Source organism: Chionomys nivalis, chromosome 13, assembly GCF_950005125.1.
Source record: "Chionomys nivalis chromosome 13, mChiNiv1.1, whole genome shotgun sequence".
NCBI lineage: Eukaryota > Metazoa > Chordata > Mammalia > Rodentia > Cricetidae > Chionomys > Chionomys nivalis.
In genome coordinates this window covers 56,159,961-56,178,394 of record NC_080098.1, presented here as the reverse complement: position 1 = coordinate 56,178,394, position 18,434 = coordinate 56,159,961, and the positions used below count along the sequence as shown (strand labels likewise).

At 39.5% G+C, this 18,434-nt stretch overlaps 1 protein-coding gene across 1 annotated transcript in view; it reads left to right on the top strand.

Annotated features, from left to right (window-relative positions):
• LOC130885536 (uncharacterized) overlaps positions 1-18,434 on the top strand; it is a gene marked incomplete at its 5' end in the record, with an annotated part of 270,826 nt that overhangs the window by 126,816 nt on the left and 125,576 nt on the right. The window contains 2 exon segments of the mRNA XM_057787070.1: positions 8,682-8,776; positions 16,115-16,227. Coding sequence (XP_057643053.1) covers positions 8,682-8,776; positions 16,115-16,227 — 208 coding nt within the window.

Here is an 18,434-nt window from a genome sequence, read left to right as displayed (position 1 = left end):
TTCCTTCTTGCCTTTTGTTTCTGATTGCTTGTTCAGCCTCATTATAATCTCGGGACATGTTCTGTATGATTTCAGCTCCTCTAAATTTCATGAGGCTTGCTCATGGTCCAGAATGTACTTGTAAACTACCCATGAGCACTTGGTGGAGACTGATATACTTGTGTGTGTGAATGTGGGTAGATTCTATTAATTGGTTGTGTTTGTCAGATCAACTATATCTTTGTTGTAGTTTGATCATCATTTAATTTTATCGGTTGGGGGAAGGGAGAGTTTAATTCTTTAACTATAATTGATAATTTGTTCCTCTTCAGCCCTACTTATGTTTTGTAATTGTTGACATTCCACTATTTGTCCATAAATTCTTGATATTTTAACATTTTATTGGTACATTGATAATTTAACTGTTATATAATATTCTTTACACGTAATGATCTTTTTTGCTTTGAATTCTCTTTTTATCTTACATCAATATAGTGACTCCTGACTTCTTAATGCTACTGAGTAAATGATTTAGTCTTTTCATTTTTTAGTTTAATTATTTCATTTTATAGTTATTATGTACTAATAATTATTACATAATTAGAGCCTTTTTTAAAAAAACTTGTTTTGCTAATATCTATCTTTAATTGAAATAGTTAGATCATGCATCTAAGATAATTATTGATATGACAGAATATGTCTGCCATGTTAAAATGTTTCCTTGTTACTTCTTCAGCTGTTGTTCTCTTCTACTGGCCCTCTCTATACAGATTATTGAATATGAGCTAGAATCCCACCTTGATTCACTTATAGTTTTAGTATGTGTCTCTTTGTATAGTTTTCCCAGTGGTTGCTGAGATAGAGATCCAATCATATTTTGTGTAACACTATGTTTAGCAATAGTAGGATGATTGTTGGGCAGTGGTCCCACAAAATTGTTCTCCTTAATATATGCAATGTCAACTTAATTTATACAAGTACATTTTATGATGATTATACAATGACAAAATCATCCAATAGGTCATTTACTGTCACCAGCATCTACATGTAGTGTACACGTGTTATATCAGTTTTGAATATCTGTGTTTTACCACGTTGAATCAGTTGGACATGTCTTGCTTCCATTCCAGGCCTTTTAGTCTTCATTTCTTTAAAATATCATTTTCTTGAGTAACATGTGGTATTATAAATCTTGTTCTGATCATCAGATATGGTTTCTGAAGCCCATAAGAGAAACTCTAGTGCATTCTACATATGCTTATGTTTGAGGCTCTTCCATTTTTCTTTATTCCTTCCAGATACTTCATGGTTCCTTCACTTTCACCTCCATTCTCTTTATGTTTTAATGTCAAAGGTAGATATTTTAGTGACATTTTCCCCTTTCATTTTCCATTGATTTGAGTGTTTTTTCTCCATTATCACATAAGATTTTGTGGCTGAGAAAATTGCAATTAGAATTTGAAAGATACTGAATTATTGCAATCTTCGTGATTCAGTTGGTGCTTCTTGGTGTCCTACTGGGGAATTTCTGAGGATGGCAAAGAGAATGAAGAGCTTCTATAGGTGAGCTACCTGGTGTGTATGGTTGTAGAACTTTTCTCTGGTCTCACGCTAAGAACTACCTGTCAGACACTTGTAGTGGGGTCCTTTACGTTGGTGCCACTTGGAAATGTGTCATCTTTCAGTGAGAGAAATGCCTCAGGAAGCAGGAAAGAAAGTGTCAGTCAGGATTCTGTGCTGTGGGAACACATTCTGCTGCTCTAGCCAATAGCCATTAAGATACCAGCCCACTTGTGCATGATCTCTGATACTCTAAAAGCAGTTGTGAAGTGTGTGCCTGCTCTCTTCCTTCCGGCTGCTAGACTCTGTTTCTGTTTGTGCAGAGGACTGTTATCTAGGACCGTGATCTGTAAGTTTTTCCCTTAAATAAATAACCCTTTTATAATTCAAAATTCTGAACTGGTGTGGAATTATTTTGTGATTTCCATCTTCAATTCTGGGTCATCCTTGCCCAGGACTCAGAGCAACTTCTCTTGAGTAAAGAAGCAGGCAAGTACCCTTGAAGACTTTCTCTTTGGTCTACAGATTATTTCTAAGAGTGTCGTTTAACTGATGATTGCCCAGCACTTTTTCTTCTTTTTGTTTTGATTTCTAATTCAAATTTGTTGTGCTCATACAAGTTCATCTATTGGTCACATGAGGTTGAGTGTTGGCAGGTGTTACAAATCTACCCCGTTGTTATTCAGGTAGACTTCTGTAATGCTAGGTAAACACCTTGTTAAACTGGGGTATCGGTCTATAACTTTATCGTTTAATATTTCTAGTTTTCCAGTATCACCAGTAACTTAAGGAGGTAAAATAATTCTATTCCAAAATGTTTTGAATGTTCTAATTCCATGGGAAGTATTAATGATAATAACCAGGAAAAGCTCACAAACGTATATTAATATTTTTGAATTCTTTTGTTGTATGTAAAATGGAGAGCTTAATATTTTTAAGAATAAAGGGGAGACAAAAAGATAATTTTCATAAAAGGGTAGAATCTTCTTATGTATGGCAACATTGGGAAATGTTCGAAGGTTATTTTTTAAAAGAATAACAAAGTATATACATTTCTTTATTATGATAGTATAACGTGTGTGTGCATGAATATTTTATAATTTTAAGAATGAAAATGACTGAAATATTTGTAATGTGTTGTAGACTTTTACTGCTGGCCATAAAGTTCATGAGCAACTTGTATTAAATAAATAAAATGTGCAAATATCTTTACAAACTGAAATCTATTTTATAGATATATGTTCTTCTTACCTGACTAGCTGCAGATGTTCATAAATGTCACTCAAGTGTGGTTTGTGTGCCCATCTATGTGGGAAAATGTGAGCTTGTTGATTGAGACAGATTGGATTTAAGATGGCTTCATTGTATTCTTTCTTCCGGTTACATTAAAGTATTTTTTGAATATTAAATCATTAGACCTTTTCACATTAGATACAGCCTATCAGTTACTAATCACTTTGGGTGTTAGGGAGACTAACATAGGTTTAAACACTCAGTCCTTATAACTTTTTAATTTAATTTAAGTTTTAAAGATTTAGTGTGTGCTTGTGTGTGTGTATGTGTGTTGGTGTGTGTTGCAGGAGGGTGTGCCCACCCAAGTGTGTGGCTATTAGCAGAGATCAGAAGAGGGCATTAGATCACTTGGAGCTGGAATTACAGTTGGTTGCACACTGGGAACTTGGGTTCTCTGCAAGAGCAGCAGTTCCTTAACTGCTGAGCCACCTGTCCCGCTCCAACTCTTAAACCCATTTTCCTCCTGAAAGACAAGAAAGTTGTTTGTTTCTTAACACTGTGCCACCTGCTGCCATATTGGAAGCCTTCTTGCAGCTACCATTTATTGGGTCAAATCACGCTACTCGCACAGAGTGCTGCCAACTCTTCCTTGTATTTACAGAAATCCTAATTTATTTGCTGTGCAAATTTTCAGGTAGATGTTTGACGGAAGTTTTGAATTCAGTTAAGCCATTTGTTGACTTGACCAGCACATTTCTAAAATTTGGAGCCACTATGTTTGAAGCCAGTAAACACGTTAGTACCAGGATTTTGGCCTGTGCCTGGCTGCCATGGTCATTGTAACAGGCTGCTAAGAATTTGTAGTTTGTTGTTTATTTCTGGCCTTTAAACTGTTCATTTGTCCTGTGAACTAGATTATGTGCTTCCGACTGTCAGTTAGCTGAATGCATTTCAAGTCAATTTACTAAAATAGTCACTGTTAAGCGGTATATTTGGGCAGAGTTGACACCTTTGACATTTTCGAAAATGGCAAAAATGGCTGTATTTAAGGTTATGATTTATGAATGTTGTGTGCTTCCAGAACCTCCATCTCATTCTGGATTTTAGCCTCACCGCCCAAACTCCTTTCATGAACTGCTGGAGGGGCAACTAATTCGTGCTGCTGGATCACACAGTTCATGACAGATGGACAGACAGACATTTATACAAACCCCAAATCTTAGTAATGATGCAAAACAGTGACCTTATTGCTTCTTATGATTGCCTCATCTCACAAGAGTAGAACTGGGGCGGGGGCACAAAGGACCCAGAATGAGTGGGGAAGAAGAAATAGGATCGATGGGGCAGATTGGTCTTTAGGAAACAAGCACACATCCCTTGGCATAAATACGAGGCTCAAGTTGCTATGGTTAAAAAAGTATTTTGAGCCTTCAGTTGTCTTCTAGATTGCTGGCCTCTATTAAAAACTTCTTAAAATAATAGATAGGTTTAATTCCTCAAGCTAAAGAAAAATTATGTCATCTTAAAGATTTCCCTTATTTATTATCTAGATGGGACCTGACTGTGGAAGGAAACGGCGGCAGACCTCATGTACTGCAAGTTTTAAATGTACCAGGCTAAGGTTTACTTAATTGGAACCTCCAGGCAATAAAGGAGCCCTTTTTAAAATTCTGTGATTCTTAATATGCTAAATAATGCAAAGCCTCCCTCTTGAAGCATGGGACACACATCTGGCAGCTTCACATTTAAATTACAGGGGGAAAAACGCCTCACTTCAGCTGTAATTTTCTCTAAGAAAAGAATAGGAAATGTAATACAACCGAATTTAATTTCTGCTTAGATCTCCATCTTGTCTAATCGCAGGCATTTTCCCCTTTGTATTTATATTTTACACACACTTTCTGTACGTTTTATTAATCTTTAATTTGAGATGCTTCTCGGCGTTAGAGAGCTTGAGAAAACGTGGTGGGCTTTACTTAGTGAATTGTTTTGAAAAATCTGTCGGATTTCAAGCAATAAAAACAATAGGGTAGAAAATAAAGGGGAAATGGAATTTCAGAGACCCATAAAAATGTTTCTGACAAGGAGCGAGCATTTTTCAGTGGGCTTTCCTCTCAAGGTTTCTTTTTATATATTTATTTATTTTCTCCAGTATTAATGTTTTCTCTGCTTTGTCATTCGCTGGCTGTTTTTCATGCAATGGTTATTATGAGCGGCATTCTTTCTTTGTATTTCTCCAAAGGACAGTGTCAGATCCTTGATTAATTTTGCAAAGGTCATTTGGAAAAACCATTAAAAAACATGCCAAGTAAAAAGATTAGCATACAGGGAGAAAATGCACTTTCATAAACATATGCATTTATATACAGAGAGGGTACTGTGATATTATACAATTTTGACAAGTGTTTTCCTTGTGTTCCTCATGTATTATTAAAAATATGACTGTTCCATTTATTTTGTCTGGGTGACACCAGCTGACATACTCTAAAGGCATCTGCGGGTTAATGTTACTTGTAAACATTTTATCTTCTCAACATAAGAGGGTGGGATCATTAAGTTGAATGCTGTTCCATAAAAGAAAGGGGACTTGCAAAATAATTAACCTAAATTTGTATTATTAACACATAAAATGGACCATAGGTAGCTCAGACAAGGACATGTATTCATTTCAATCTTTTAATTAAGATATTAAACAATTTTTCCATTTCTGGTTTTAATTATCACCCAGTAGCTGGAACTGTACTAGGTCTTCTAATAAAATTCACCATCAAACTAGAGAGAAAAACTGAAGCTACTGCCGGGGGTGCTAGGATCAAGATAAGAAACATGACCTTGACTCCTGTGAGCAGAGGCATTGTGTTTGAGTCCTCACAGGTGAACTGTGTCCCTCTAAGCAGACAGGGCATTCCAGCTGTGAAACACTGATGTGCCATTACAGGAGTGGTGCTCCCCTGAGCTGAGACACAGAGCTTGTTTTTCTGAGCAGCTGACAAAACTGGGGGCCTACAGATCAGAGCTGGTAGCAGGGAGGTGCCGATATGAAGGCCTTCCCTGCCTGGGGAGGGGAGTTGAACAGGACACAGTCAGACTCAGACTAACTTAGACTTCTGTGTTGCTGACCCGCCGCTCCCTGCAGCTATCGTGGACCTGAAATAGAACAGCAGAAATACTAGGCAGTAACAGGGGGAGGTCAAGTACAGCGGAAGTTATGCTAATAAATCATTATGAATAGTCATTTCAAGGCAAGGCACCCAAAGATTTCATGTTATGAATAAAGGCCTCCTCCTGGAAAGATTACTCCATATCAGCCCTAGATTGTTTTAAACATGCCTATAGACCAGTGGTTCTCAACCTTCCCAATGTGGCAACCCTTTAATACAGTTCCTCATGCCGTGATGACCCCCCCCCAACCATAACATTGTTGTTATTTACCTGAGATGAACCACATCATTGTGATCTGACGAAAATAGCAACCGAGGCCATAGCTTCCTCCTGTGTCCCTGCGTTATTCAATTATCCCCTTCTTTACAGGTAGAACAAAACTTCATTAGTGAGAAGCCATGGAGCCTTCTAACAGAGGTCTGATTAGGGAGTGTGCTGTGGAAAGAAGCAGTCTTGGAATTATAGGCAATGACATGGATGAGCAATCGTGCGTATATACAGAGGACCATTCATGCTCACTGCCACTCTATGCACAATTCCTAGGACCTGAAAGTAGCCTAGAAGTTCATCTAGCAAAGAATGTCTAACAAAAACATGGTGCTGTCTAAGCAAAGCAAATTTATGAAATTTGCACGTAAATTGATGGAGCTGGAAACCAGAATTCTGTGTGTGGTAATCCACAGTGTAAGGCAAAGGATGGGTGTTTTCTCTGTTTATGAACATTATATTTGAATTTTGTGATATGTGTATTTCTCCTGGAATACCCAAAAAGGACAGTAGTTAGGTAAGAGACATAGTTGGAGGGGTTTACAGGGAGAGGTATCTGAACACAGTAGTTTAAAGGACTAACGGGGTTAACGGAACAGGCAGAGCTAAATTGTGGTGGAAGATGGAAGAAGAGGGAAGAGGGTGAAGTTTGGAGAGGGATAACTAATTTGGCAGACCATTTGAAAATGGTCTGTGGAAACCTCCCACTCTAAGAGTGTGGAGGCTCAAAAATGTGAGCCTATTTCCACCTTATCTGAAGGTCGGAAACTTTGAGGTTGCTCAAAATTGTTAACAGCAACCAGGGCTATACACATCCTGACCCAGGATGTGGTTGCTTGGTTCTTTTGACATTAAGATGGCCTATACAGGTAGATGCACTTCACTCTGATAAATGGTCAAGATTGCAAGCATACGCCTGCTCCTTCTTTTGAATTAGGAGGTTTGACCTTGCGAGTGGCTGCTTTCAGAATACGTGGTCTAGAGTGGGTCACTGCCTAATAAATAGAATGCTAATGAATGGATTCATGGCTTGATGGATCAAAGTGTTGAAACAATTAACTGTTTGGAGTTGTCCTTTGTAGCATGTTAAATAAGTCTTTTGTTTGCCTTTTCTCCCACTAATGTATTGGGGTATTAATGTGTATGGAAAATTAAACTCAGGCAATTTCAGTATTCACTGAAACTCCCTCCTGATGCTATCCTATGCTTCTGTTTTATTATTTTCACTTGCATCTTCGTTCTCTTTACTATTTTTCTGATCCCTATGCCCCTACTCTGTTAACTGGTATTTGTGTCGAAGCTGATCTCCAACAAATGAAAGCCCAATGTGGCGCAGTCACTGTTATTAGACACATTAATATCAGTCACCAACAAAGCCCTGCTGGGGCCTGTGGAGTGTCTAACTAGGTATTGTGACATCATAGGACTTGTATATCCCAGTGTTCACTCCAGACCCTTCTATATGTTACAGTTGTATAGCTTGGTCCTCTTGTGGGTCTCCTAACATTGGCAACAAGGACTGTCTCCAACTCTTTTTCTGGCATTTGGGAACATATTGCTCATACTGGGTCACCTTGCCCTACCTTAATACATGAGGAAGTTCTCAGCCTTACTGCAACTTGATATATTGTGTTTTGTTGAAATCCATGAGAAATCTGTCCTTTCCTGAACAGAAAATGATGAGGAATGGATTTGGGATGTGGGAAAAAAGAAGTGTCGGGGGAAGACTTGGAAGAGAAAAGGGAGGAGAAACTGTGGCTGGGGGGTAAAATAAATAAATGAATAAATGAATGAATGAATAAGTAGAACTGCAAAAGGAAAAAAATTGTTGCCATTTCATAACTATAATTTTGCTACTGTTATAAGTTATAATATAAATATATGCTATGTAGGAGATCTGATATGTGACCCCTGTGAAGGTCATCCCCCCCCACTGCAAAGGAGTCACAACCCACAGGTTGAGAACCATCGCTGAAGCTGATTAGCACACAAGTTTTCCTTTGAGATAGTTTATCCAGCCCAATATATCAACACTATGGAGGCTCAGAACCCATCACACTGAGTGAGCCATTTAGGATGTGAGAAAAGTGCATCAGGGAAGATGCACTGAGTGCAGCATTTCCTGGTAGACCATCGAGAAGAGGGTAGGAAAAATGATTTAGAAATGCGATCCCAGAGATGAACCTGAGGATGGAGAATCCTCCCCTGATGAAGGTAGGGAAGCCGCTCAGAGACACCTGCCCTTGTAAGGTAAACTCACATTGTGTGACTTATGAGTCAGCCCTACTTTAAGTTCATACAGCAACTGACTTGAAGCCAGGGACATGGATCTGCATGGCGCCTCCTTTGAAAGGTTTCTTTTAGCTCCAACTTGGCAGACTTTATATAAGCTCTTGTATACTGGTGGTGTTAAATTACATCACCTCTGAAGTGAAAATCTCTATAATATATTTTCCCCACTTTTTTGTTTTTAACTGTAGGGGACATTTCTAATAAAACTGATCCCTGCCCTAGGGACTGCGATCTCAGCCTCTTCAAAGAAATCCATGACTTACATGCTAAGGTAAGAAGATGTGTGTTAGCAGAGACCATGAAAACAGCAACCACTGATTATTAGCTCTGATTCCTCAAAATGTATTTCCAGGTCGAAAGTAATTTGTTTCTTCAAAGAAGGTTTTGAAGTGCAGGGCATGCTAACGTGGCTAAAGTCTGATGAATCTACAGAGCCAATAAATTTTTATTACATCCGATTCAGACTTCTCTAAATATTGGAAAGTCTAGTTTAAGTTATTCTGTCTGGGTGACATTCCGTCTTGAGAAGACAATTAGGAAATGTGTTGTTTGTGTTGTGTTTCAGGGACTTACTTGGCATGTGCTGCCGGGAAGTGTGTGTATAAAGCTAGCTCATATTTTATTAATTTGTTTATTGTATACAGCGCCAGAGCCATATGGAACACGGGATCAAATACATGCTAACCTATCATTGTGCTATCCTCTCAGACCTAAACAACAACAAAATAAAAAGCCCAACAACTCAATAAACTAATTTAAACTAGGTACCCTGGGTTTCCAAAATATTGACCCAAATATCTTTGCTGGTGTTATGAATCTAGTCTTTTGACTAACATTTCAAAAATTTATTTTTACATAGGCTGTGTGGTTTTGGCCATAGTCAGATGAGAAAGTTGATGAGAAAGTTAAAGTCGCTGGACATGTTGACCTATGCCTATAATCTCAGGACTCAGGAGGCATAGTTGGGAAGATCACTAGTTTAAAGTCAGCCTGTGGAGAATATGGCAGAAAAGTAGAGAGAGACGGTGAGGGGAGGAATGAGGTGAGGGGAGGGCAGGAGGAAATTCAAATAAAAAGATTCCTTCCTGGTCTTGTCATTTGTCTAAAACTGTTCTGAATTATCTTAATTACCTTGATTGTATCTAATTAAATCTGTTCATGACGGGGGCTTCCCATCCACAGTGGGCCAAATGTTTAATGGTCACACTGTAAGAGCTGATTATTGCCGATTACGTAGCCATCTTAGTTGGAGGAAGGACAGCACAGATATAGTTCACACAATGTTGAAATTGCCTGCAGATGCCTATCTTTGAATATGTTCACCCCATTAATAGCAGCATGATGGAGGGGCCAGTGAGGTGGTCCAGTGGCCCAAACTCCTGGCCATGTAAGCCTGGTGTCCTAGATCTAATCTCCAGAGCCCACATAAAGTTAGAAAGAAAGAGCTGACTTCACAAAGATGTGCTCAGACTTCCACATACACACCACAGCACACGTTTTCCCACCAACCACACACACAAACACAGTAATACTAAACAAAAAAAAAATGTTTAAAAGATAAGGTTGATAGTTCTATTGAAACAATTTTGCGGCCTGTTCTAAAGACTAGTTTGAATGTCACATTTGATTTCTTTTATTTATAAATAGCAGGTCACCATTTAGTCATATAGGTGACAGATTTTAATATCCATATGGCCAATTTCAATATTTAAAATTGTCGTAGTTTTTCTGCTGCGGCATGTGTTGTCAGGGATGGGTGGCTGAGGGGTCAAAGACGCAAGTAATCTGCTGCTATTGCTAGACACCAGTAAAGGTTTTCAGTTCTCACGCACATAATGACAAACCTGGAGATCCATCCTCATCATGATTCCTGCTCTACAGGTGAGAAAATGAAACATCACGGAAGGGAATTAGCCAGAATGACATGAACGCAGCAAGACTGACTGACACTGGGCTCTGAAGCCAGACTGCCTGGCTCTAGAACCTGTTTGTATTGATTCAGTATTGATCCGACGATGCTTAGGGAAAACGATGTGTATCCCTTTCTCTTTTTAATTAGATACGTATTTTCTGCTCCCCAGCTTTGATTGATTTTAATGAGGGACAATTGTCGGGAGGGGAGGGAATGTCTCTGACCTGCTGGGACACCATGTGTCTGACATGAACCTTCTAACACCTTTTCTAAGGTTCTCATACTTAGTGCTAACAATAAACTTTACAATTGGGAGAAAGTAGGAAAGATGGACGCAAAATAATTCACTATAAAAACTCCACAATATTTCTGTGTTTTCTGAGTTTGTATATTTAATTAAGCAGTTTCCCTATTTCTTTCTTTTTTTCTTTCTTTCTTCCTTCCTTCCTTCCTTCCTTCCTTCCTTCCTTCCTTCCTTCCTTCCTTCCTTCCTTTCTTCCTTCTTTGCTTCCTCCCTCCCTTCATCTCTCCTCCCCCCTCCCTTCCTTCTCTCCCTCCTCCCTTCTTCCCTTCTTTCTTTTTTCTTCCTTCCTTTCCTTTTCTCTTTTCTCTTTCCCGTCTCTCCCTCCCTCCTTGTTCCTTCGGCAGCAGGAAGCAAGGCTAGGACCTCGCTCCCAGCAGATCAGCATTGTGCTGCTCAGCTCTGTGCTGCTCGGCTCTACCTCCAATCCTTTCTCATACTTTGTTTCTGAACAAGTCCTCCCTAAGTTACCAAGACAGCCTTCAAATTTACAATCCTCCTGCCTCAACCTCTCAAGCAGTTGTGATTATACCATTGTGGTACTATGTCTATCATCATTTTACTTTCGATACTATATTTCAAGAACTGTCTGTCAGTTGTTTGGGACAGTAAGTTCTTTCCTGGGGGTCACATACATTTGGCTAAACACTGAATTAGACCTAGGGCATGATGGGAATACTCTCAGCCATCACAGAGCTGTATGAAGGCAGATTTTGAAACATGCCCAAGCGGCAAGCTGCTGAGTATTAGAAGCAAGGACAGATATCCCAATTCCTAGGCAGAGACACAACATACCCTCTTCACAATGAACTGTTAGTTGGACACACCAAACTCCTACATAGGCCTGCGGCCTGCATCTTCATATAGTATCTGGAACTACAATTGGTACTCACTGAGTGACTGTAGCAGATAAGGCTCACCTTGGGAGGGCAAGTATTGGTTCTTCAAATAGCAAAGACCAGAGAACCATCTGAATTTATGGTTCTGAAAAGTCAGGGGTGCTGGCTACCCTACAGGAGGCAGAAAGAGAAACCCAATGGACTGGAGGAGGTCTGTCAAGTTTAACCCTGAACTATACAACCTGAGATCCCTTATCTCTCAGGTAATATCTTTGACTGACACATGGGTATGGATTTGAAAAGGAGAAGCTGCATGGTTTTAAGACTTAGACTGAGAATTTGAATCTACGTTTACTATAATTTTTTACTTATTTTTTTTTTTTTTGGTGGTGGTAATAGCAACAAAGACAAACAACGGCATGTCATGTTAATTTGCTTTGATTCCTGTATGCAACTGGCATTTGTTGTTATCCATGGCTTGCAATTCTATGATCTTATTAACTCAGGCCGCTTAGTGTCAAATCTTCCTCTCCTGCTGTCTTAAAAACAAACAAACAAACAACAACAACAACAAAAAAAAAAAAAACAAAAAACTGCTCTGGCTGGTGCTGAAGTTTCCCCAGCTCTCTTCTGATCCTCCCAGGGCAGTTCAAAAGTATAGTAATCCTCAGGATTCAGCCTTCAGACCCCATTTCCACTTTCAGAGGCCATCTCCTTTGATGAGAATTATTCCTGTGCTCCTCATCTGGCAGGTGAGCAGGTGAGCACTCTTCCTGACAGACCATGCTCGAAGTCCCTGCAAGGGGTCAGGAAAGCTGGACTGTGGCACAGTGGAGCTTCACTGGGCCGACATAGTAAGGCTTCTCTCCCCTACCCTGTCCCTGGCCTTTCAAATGCCAGCTCTCTCTCCAGTGGAATCCCTATGAGCTCATCCTTGTCTTTAAGCCAAGGGGTTTAGAGAAGGAACTATGATCAAGGGGCAAAAACATCTGAACAAGAATACAGGAATACAGGAACTTTGCATTTCGTTTTTTATGGACTTAACAAATAGATACAGAGGTCATGAGCTTAGATGGCCTTGGAGCGTAGATCCTGCCTGACTTCTAACTTCTTGAACTCCTACGATAAATTCACCAGAAAGGGGCTAAACACCCACCTGATCACTTACGCCACATATCATACGTGCAGATTCTGTTTACATTAATATTCTAAAACACGGGGGGGGGGGCGTCTGAAGAGATGACTCCAGGGTAAAAAGTGCATACTGCTCTTGCAAAAGATCCAAGTTCCATTCCTAGCACCTGTATCAGGTGGTTTACAACTGCCTGTGATTCCAGCTCCAGGGATCCAGCAAACTTCTTCTCCGTGGACACCTGCACTCAAGTTTTCACATGCTCACACGCAGACACACACATTTAGACATAATTAAAAATGAAATGAAATAAAAAAGGAAGACATTTGAGGACTACTGCCTTATTTCTAAGAAGAATTACGTAAATAAAAATTATACATATATTTTACATAATAAAATATATGATACAGCACCTAAGATATAAATATACAGTGTGATATATAATATTTAAAATATATTTATTATTTTATGCATGCATACTTACCTCTATGATTTATGCTTGCAAAGAAAGTCATATACATATAATTATGCATAAGTCTGAGTTGCCTTTAATTAAACCGGATCTGATCTGTGTCAAATAAATAGTATCTCTACTAAAAGCCTTCTCTTCATAGGCCTTGCCCCTTTGTACTCAGTAAGCATCGAGTGGACATGTATGTGTATCTTCTCTAGTCTGCTTTGATTCTTACTGTAGCATTAGTATTATGCATTTAGCTTTCCAAAACCTCTCAAGACGTCTGTCCCTCACTTTATACTACAGATGAGAGAGTGGTCTCTCAGCCCTTCCTAACCAAGGCTGGCTCTTAAGAGCAAGGCTCATCAACCAAATATTTAGTCTATTGATGTGAAATCAGAATCGGAGTTTTATAAATCTATCTTCAAATATTTGCTTTTAATTTCTGTAGTGTGTCAGGATATGAACAGCCACACATAAGATATCTATACTGTGGCGTTCTGGAACAGATTGCGTACTGGTTTCTTTTCTGAAGTACAGCTAGTCATGCTTCTAAGGGACTACTTTAGGAAAACCCACCCCAGGTTTCCAGTCTGTAAGGACAATGTTCCTCCTTCACAGGCCAGACAGGACTTAAATCTGGAATGGACCGGAGGGCCTCCACTGTGTCTTAAGAGTTGACTTAAGAGTTACTGTAGTTGAAGCCTTATCATCCATAGAGTTAACATCAAAATTCATGCTTCGAGGACGCCTGAGAGTATTAGATGTCACGGTGCTGGTGTACAGACCCAGGTTCTCAACTGGGCTTCCTCTACATGTGTTTACATTTTTTAAGAATAAAACTCTTTGGGCTGTTGTTTGTGGTGGCGGGAGGCACTTATTGCTTTGGTCATGAATGAGTTTCCATGATTTTGTATTTTTCAAAAATCAGTGTGAAGTATTTTTAGTGTATAGATTTAAATATTTATTTTTAAAAGAAACTATAAAGGACTTGGGAAGTTTTTGAGTTTTGGAATGTATTCATATCTTTCTTTCTGACTTAAAAGCAGGAGGCTTGTTTGTGTTGCTGGATGTAATGTGAGTGAAATGACCTAATCACTCTTTCTTGAGCATCTAGTGTGCTCTTATTGCTGGGCTAGGTTCTGTGAAAGAGCCAATGGGATACACTGAATCCTATATTTATCAGAAGATTAGTTGAAAAAAAAAGACAGATATCCATGGGTTAACCAAGTAGAAATTAAAGCAATGGTCCCTAGCATAAAACTCTTGCATTATTTTGTAGATAAAACAGGTGAGTGTGTAAGCCGAATGAAGAGACTAGATCTTGCCATCCATTTAGCTTTCTTTTATTTTTAGTTATTAATTTTATATATCAGAGTCTCTCCTGCATGCATGTCTTTGCTCTATGTGCATGCCTGTGACCCTGGGATACCTTAGAACTAGGGTCATGGATGCTTGTGAGTTGTCATGTGGGTGCTGGGAAACAAATCCAGGTCCTCTGGAAGAACAGTCAGTGCTCTTAACCACTGCGTCATCTCTCCTTTCAACTTTCTATCTGGGAAGATATAATAAAACAAGAAACTCATAAAGAAGTGGGATCAACTTATAATTTAAATGGCTACAAAGACATATGGGACAATTCAAAAGTCTCATAGTTTTCTCAAGAATTTTGACACTCTTCAATTTCCTCAGGAATGGGGTAATTAAGAACACCAGTGTGAATAATCTGATCAGAAATATTTTTGTTGTTTTAAGAGCTCTAAAGGCTAAGGAAGATAAAAAGGACCACAATAAAAAGTATTTCACATTCATGGCTGTCATAACTGGATTTTGTTCTTAAACTAATCAAACCAATCAGTTCCATATAAAAGGAATAAGCCCTGTTGGGTTCACTAGGGATTTGATGACACATTGACTCCACCTGGGTTTCCACGGTTTTCCTGCTCTCTGCAACCTGCCAACCCCAAGTCGAACTCTGCAATTGCAAAATAAACTCTTGAGTTATGCTGACACATCAGCTGAGATCAAGGAATTTCAAGAAACCGGTCTCTAACAAATGACAACTGAAAGCCTGTAGAGGAAGACAAAGGGTTTTAAGGCCACTGTTAGGAATGTGACACCCAGTGTTCTCCTGTTCTAGGCTCATGTTCTTCACACTACCTTTTGTGACTAACATTTGTACTAAAATCTTCCAGGAGATTCCCGTACACAAAACAGATAAAACTTGAGGTGATTCTGTGGAAAAGGAAGAGAGGCCCCTGCTGGGTTAGCTGTTCCTTACCACACTTCTACCACCACAGGACACCCAGATTGAATGACAGGTCTCTTAGACCCAACATCATGTTGTATGATTCTTCCAAATTCTAATAAATTTTCTTCACAGACATTGTACTGTAAGGTTACGAGAGTCATAGGTTTTAGCACACAGGTTAATGGAGGCAAAACTAGTATGTAATGGTCTGATAAGATAGAGCAGAAGTGGGCAGAATCTTAAGAAATCATCAAGTCCTCCTGTCCTGTTTTAGGAAACTAGCTACCTCCCTTTCTTGTCTATAGACTGCTCACACAAATCTCCTTTTAAACTCCTTTCGTGAAGACCTGATACAAGGCACACTCCTGCATTAACTTAGAGCCAAAATTCTGATGGCGTGAAATAGCATGATCATGGTTAGTTTGCCTTGTGGTTGTCAGTTGTAACAAAAATTACAGGTACCATTCAGTGTGCTTTAACATGGTGAACACTCCATGCTCTTGCCTTTGGGCAGTGAAGAGTTTGGTAAGAGAATAATGCGACAAAGCAGGAAGGATCACTGACTTGTTTGGTTATTTGGTGATTCCACAGGTCTTCCTGGAGAAGACATTCCTGAATCTCTGAATCTAGGTAAACATGCCATCAACTATTAATAAATCTCTCTCTCTCTCTCTCTCTCTCTCTCTCTCTCTCTCTCTCTCTCTCTCTCTCTCGATTGATTCTGCTAATAAGGGTGACCATTCTGTGAAGGAAAGATCTACTGTGTGGAGACCCAGAGAGCCTGAAGATTTCTCAGGGTATATATCTTACCTGGAGGAATTGGAGAAACACCGACTTTCAGTTTGGTGAGTGACTTATTCTGCCTTTTTTTAAATTTTTTTTTATTTAATTCATTGATTCCAACAAATCTCTCTGCCTTATTCTTGTTATTTATTCAGCCAACAAAATCGGTTATGTATTCATTGTAGACTATAACATATCTACCCTGGCCTAGAGATGTTCACAGTCCAATCATAGATATGAATGTGTACATTAGTATGTTATGATTTATGACTTTTTAAATAAAATTCACAAATAGCACATTGAAGAGATGAAAACAGATTCCTGAGAAAGTTGGAGTTAAGCCTTAAAGAGGAGCCTGCAATAGGGAAATGACAGCAATATGGTGGCAGCAGGAATGGAGGACTGAACTTGGATGTGGCTGGATGCATACCCTGGAAGCCTCAGGAGGCCGTAACTATTGCTGTTACCTCTAACTTGGCTCATGCTTTGTGGCTGTTTGTGTATAAACACGTGTACCACATGAAACAAGGTGGGGCGGTCTTAGGAGTGGAGGCTCTAGAGGGAGTAGACACAGGGTTTCCTAGTGATGTCCTCATCTAAGAACCATGACGACAGTGTGACAGAGACAGTAAACTTGGGAAAAGAGATAGGAGGACAGTCAAGGTTGTTTGTTCCCATCACTGCTTCTCTACTCATCCCAAGATCCTTTCCGGGAACAGCTTTTCCATCAGGCAGTTTGTCTGCTCTATGGTTTACTTATCAAAGTTCATCCTCCCTCTTCCACCCAGAGCTACAGGCTTGAGGTCACAACATTAACTCAAATCTCATTATCTAGTAATTCTTATTGTCCTACGTTTGACTTTAGAGACCTAACCACATTTACCCATGCTTCCTAAAAACAGCAAGACTATGTCTCCAGGCTTAAGAGTACATTGCTTTCTGTATGGAGGCACTAATTCCCATTGTAGAGTCTGTGCTGTTGGAATGAGTGTGGGTCTTCACCTCTGTAGATTCACACTCTTATTTTTCCTTCCTGAAACCTTTGTACAAGCGCTAGTCACCATATAACTTATAGTCAGCATGTCTGAAAAATTTAGCACCAAGCTCTGCTGACAGACCAAGATGTAGCTGGAAAGTTGAACTTGGAGAAACTCTCTTTCTCTTTCTCTCTCTCTCCTTCCTTCCTTCCTTCCTTCCTTCCTTCCTTCCTTCCTTCCTTCCTTCCTTCCTTCCTTCCTCCCTCTCTCTCTCTTTTTTTTTTTTTTGGTTTTTCGAGACAGGGTTTCTCTGTGGTTTTGGAGCCTGTCCTGGAACTAGCTCTTGTAGACCAGGCTGGTCTCGAACTCACAGAGATCCGCCTACCTCTGCCTCCCGAGTGCTGGGATTAAAGGTGTGCGCCACCACCGCCCGGCAGTCCTTCCTTTCTTTTTTCTTTCTTTTCTTTCCTTCTTGATTTCTTTCTTGATTTCTTTCTTTCTTTCTTGATTTCTTTCTTTCTTTCTTGATTTCTTTCTTTCTTTCTTTCTTTCTTTCTTCTTTTCTTCCTCCTTCTCTCCCTCCTCCTTTCTTTCTTGTTTGTTTTTTAAGACAGTTTCTCCGTGTAACCACCCTGGTTGTCCTGATACTAGCTCTTGTAGACCAGGCTGGCCTCAAACTCACAAAGATTTGCCTGTCTCTGCCTGAGAGTCCTGGTATTAAAGGTGTGCCTCACTAATGCCTGACAGGGAAAGGCTTTCTTAAGTAGTTCCATTTGAATAGCATACCCCTGCAGCTCTCCCTCTTCTCTTACTTTGTTTGCAAAAAAAAATCTTTTAAGTGTGTTTCCATTTTTACACACTGGAGATTTGGATGAGCATGGTTTTAGCCTCAAATTACCTTTGCTCTATTCTCGTGGTAAAACTCAGCTTCTGATGACGATGCTAGTTTCTAAGAATTACAGAGGCAAAGCTTACATTTGCTTTTTATCTAACTTTAATTTCCTTTTTATTCCTTTCTTATCTGAACTACTCAGAACTACTCACATGTTTCTCAGCTACTTTGAGCTCACTGTAAATTTGACTGAAAGCAGAAAGCAGTGACCCTGCCATACCCTTAGTGGTAGGCTGTCTTGAAATTTCCTCTGGCCTATATATTGCTCTATTATCTTTTAATTCAGCCTCACTCAAATGTCCAGAACAAGGGCAAGGCATATAGCTAGACTCTTTGCCAGACTGTAACGTGAATTGCTTGAAATCGCATTTCTGGTAGAGTCCTTGTTCGCATCTGAAGC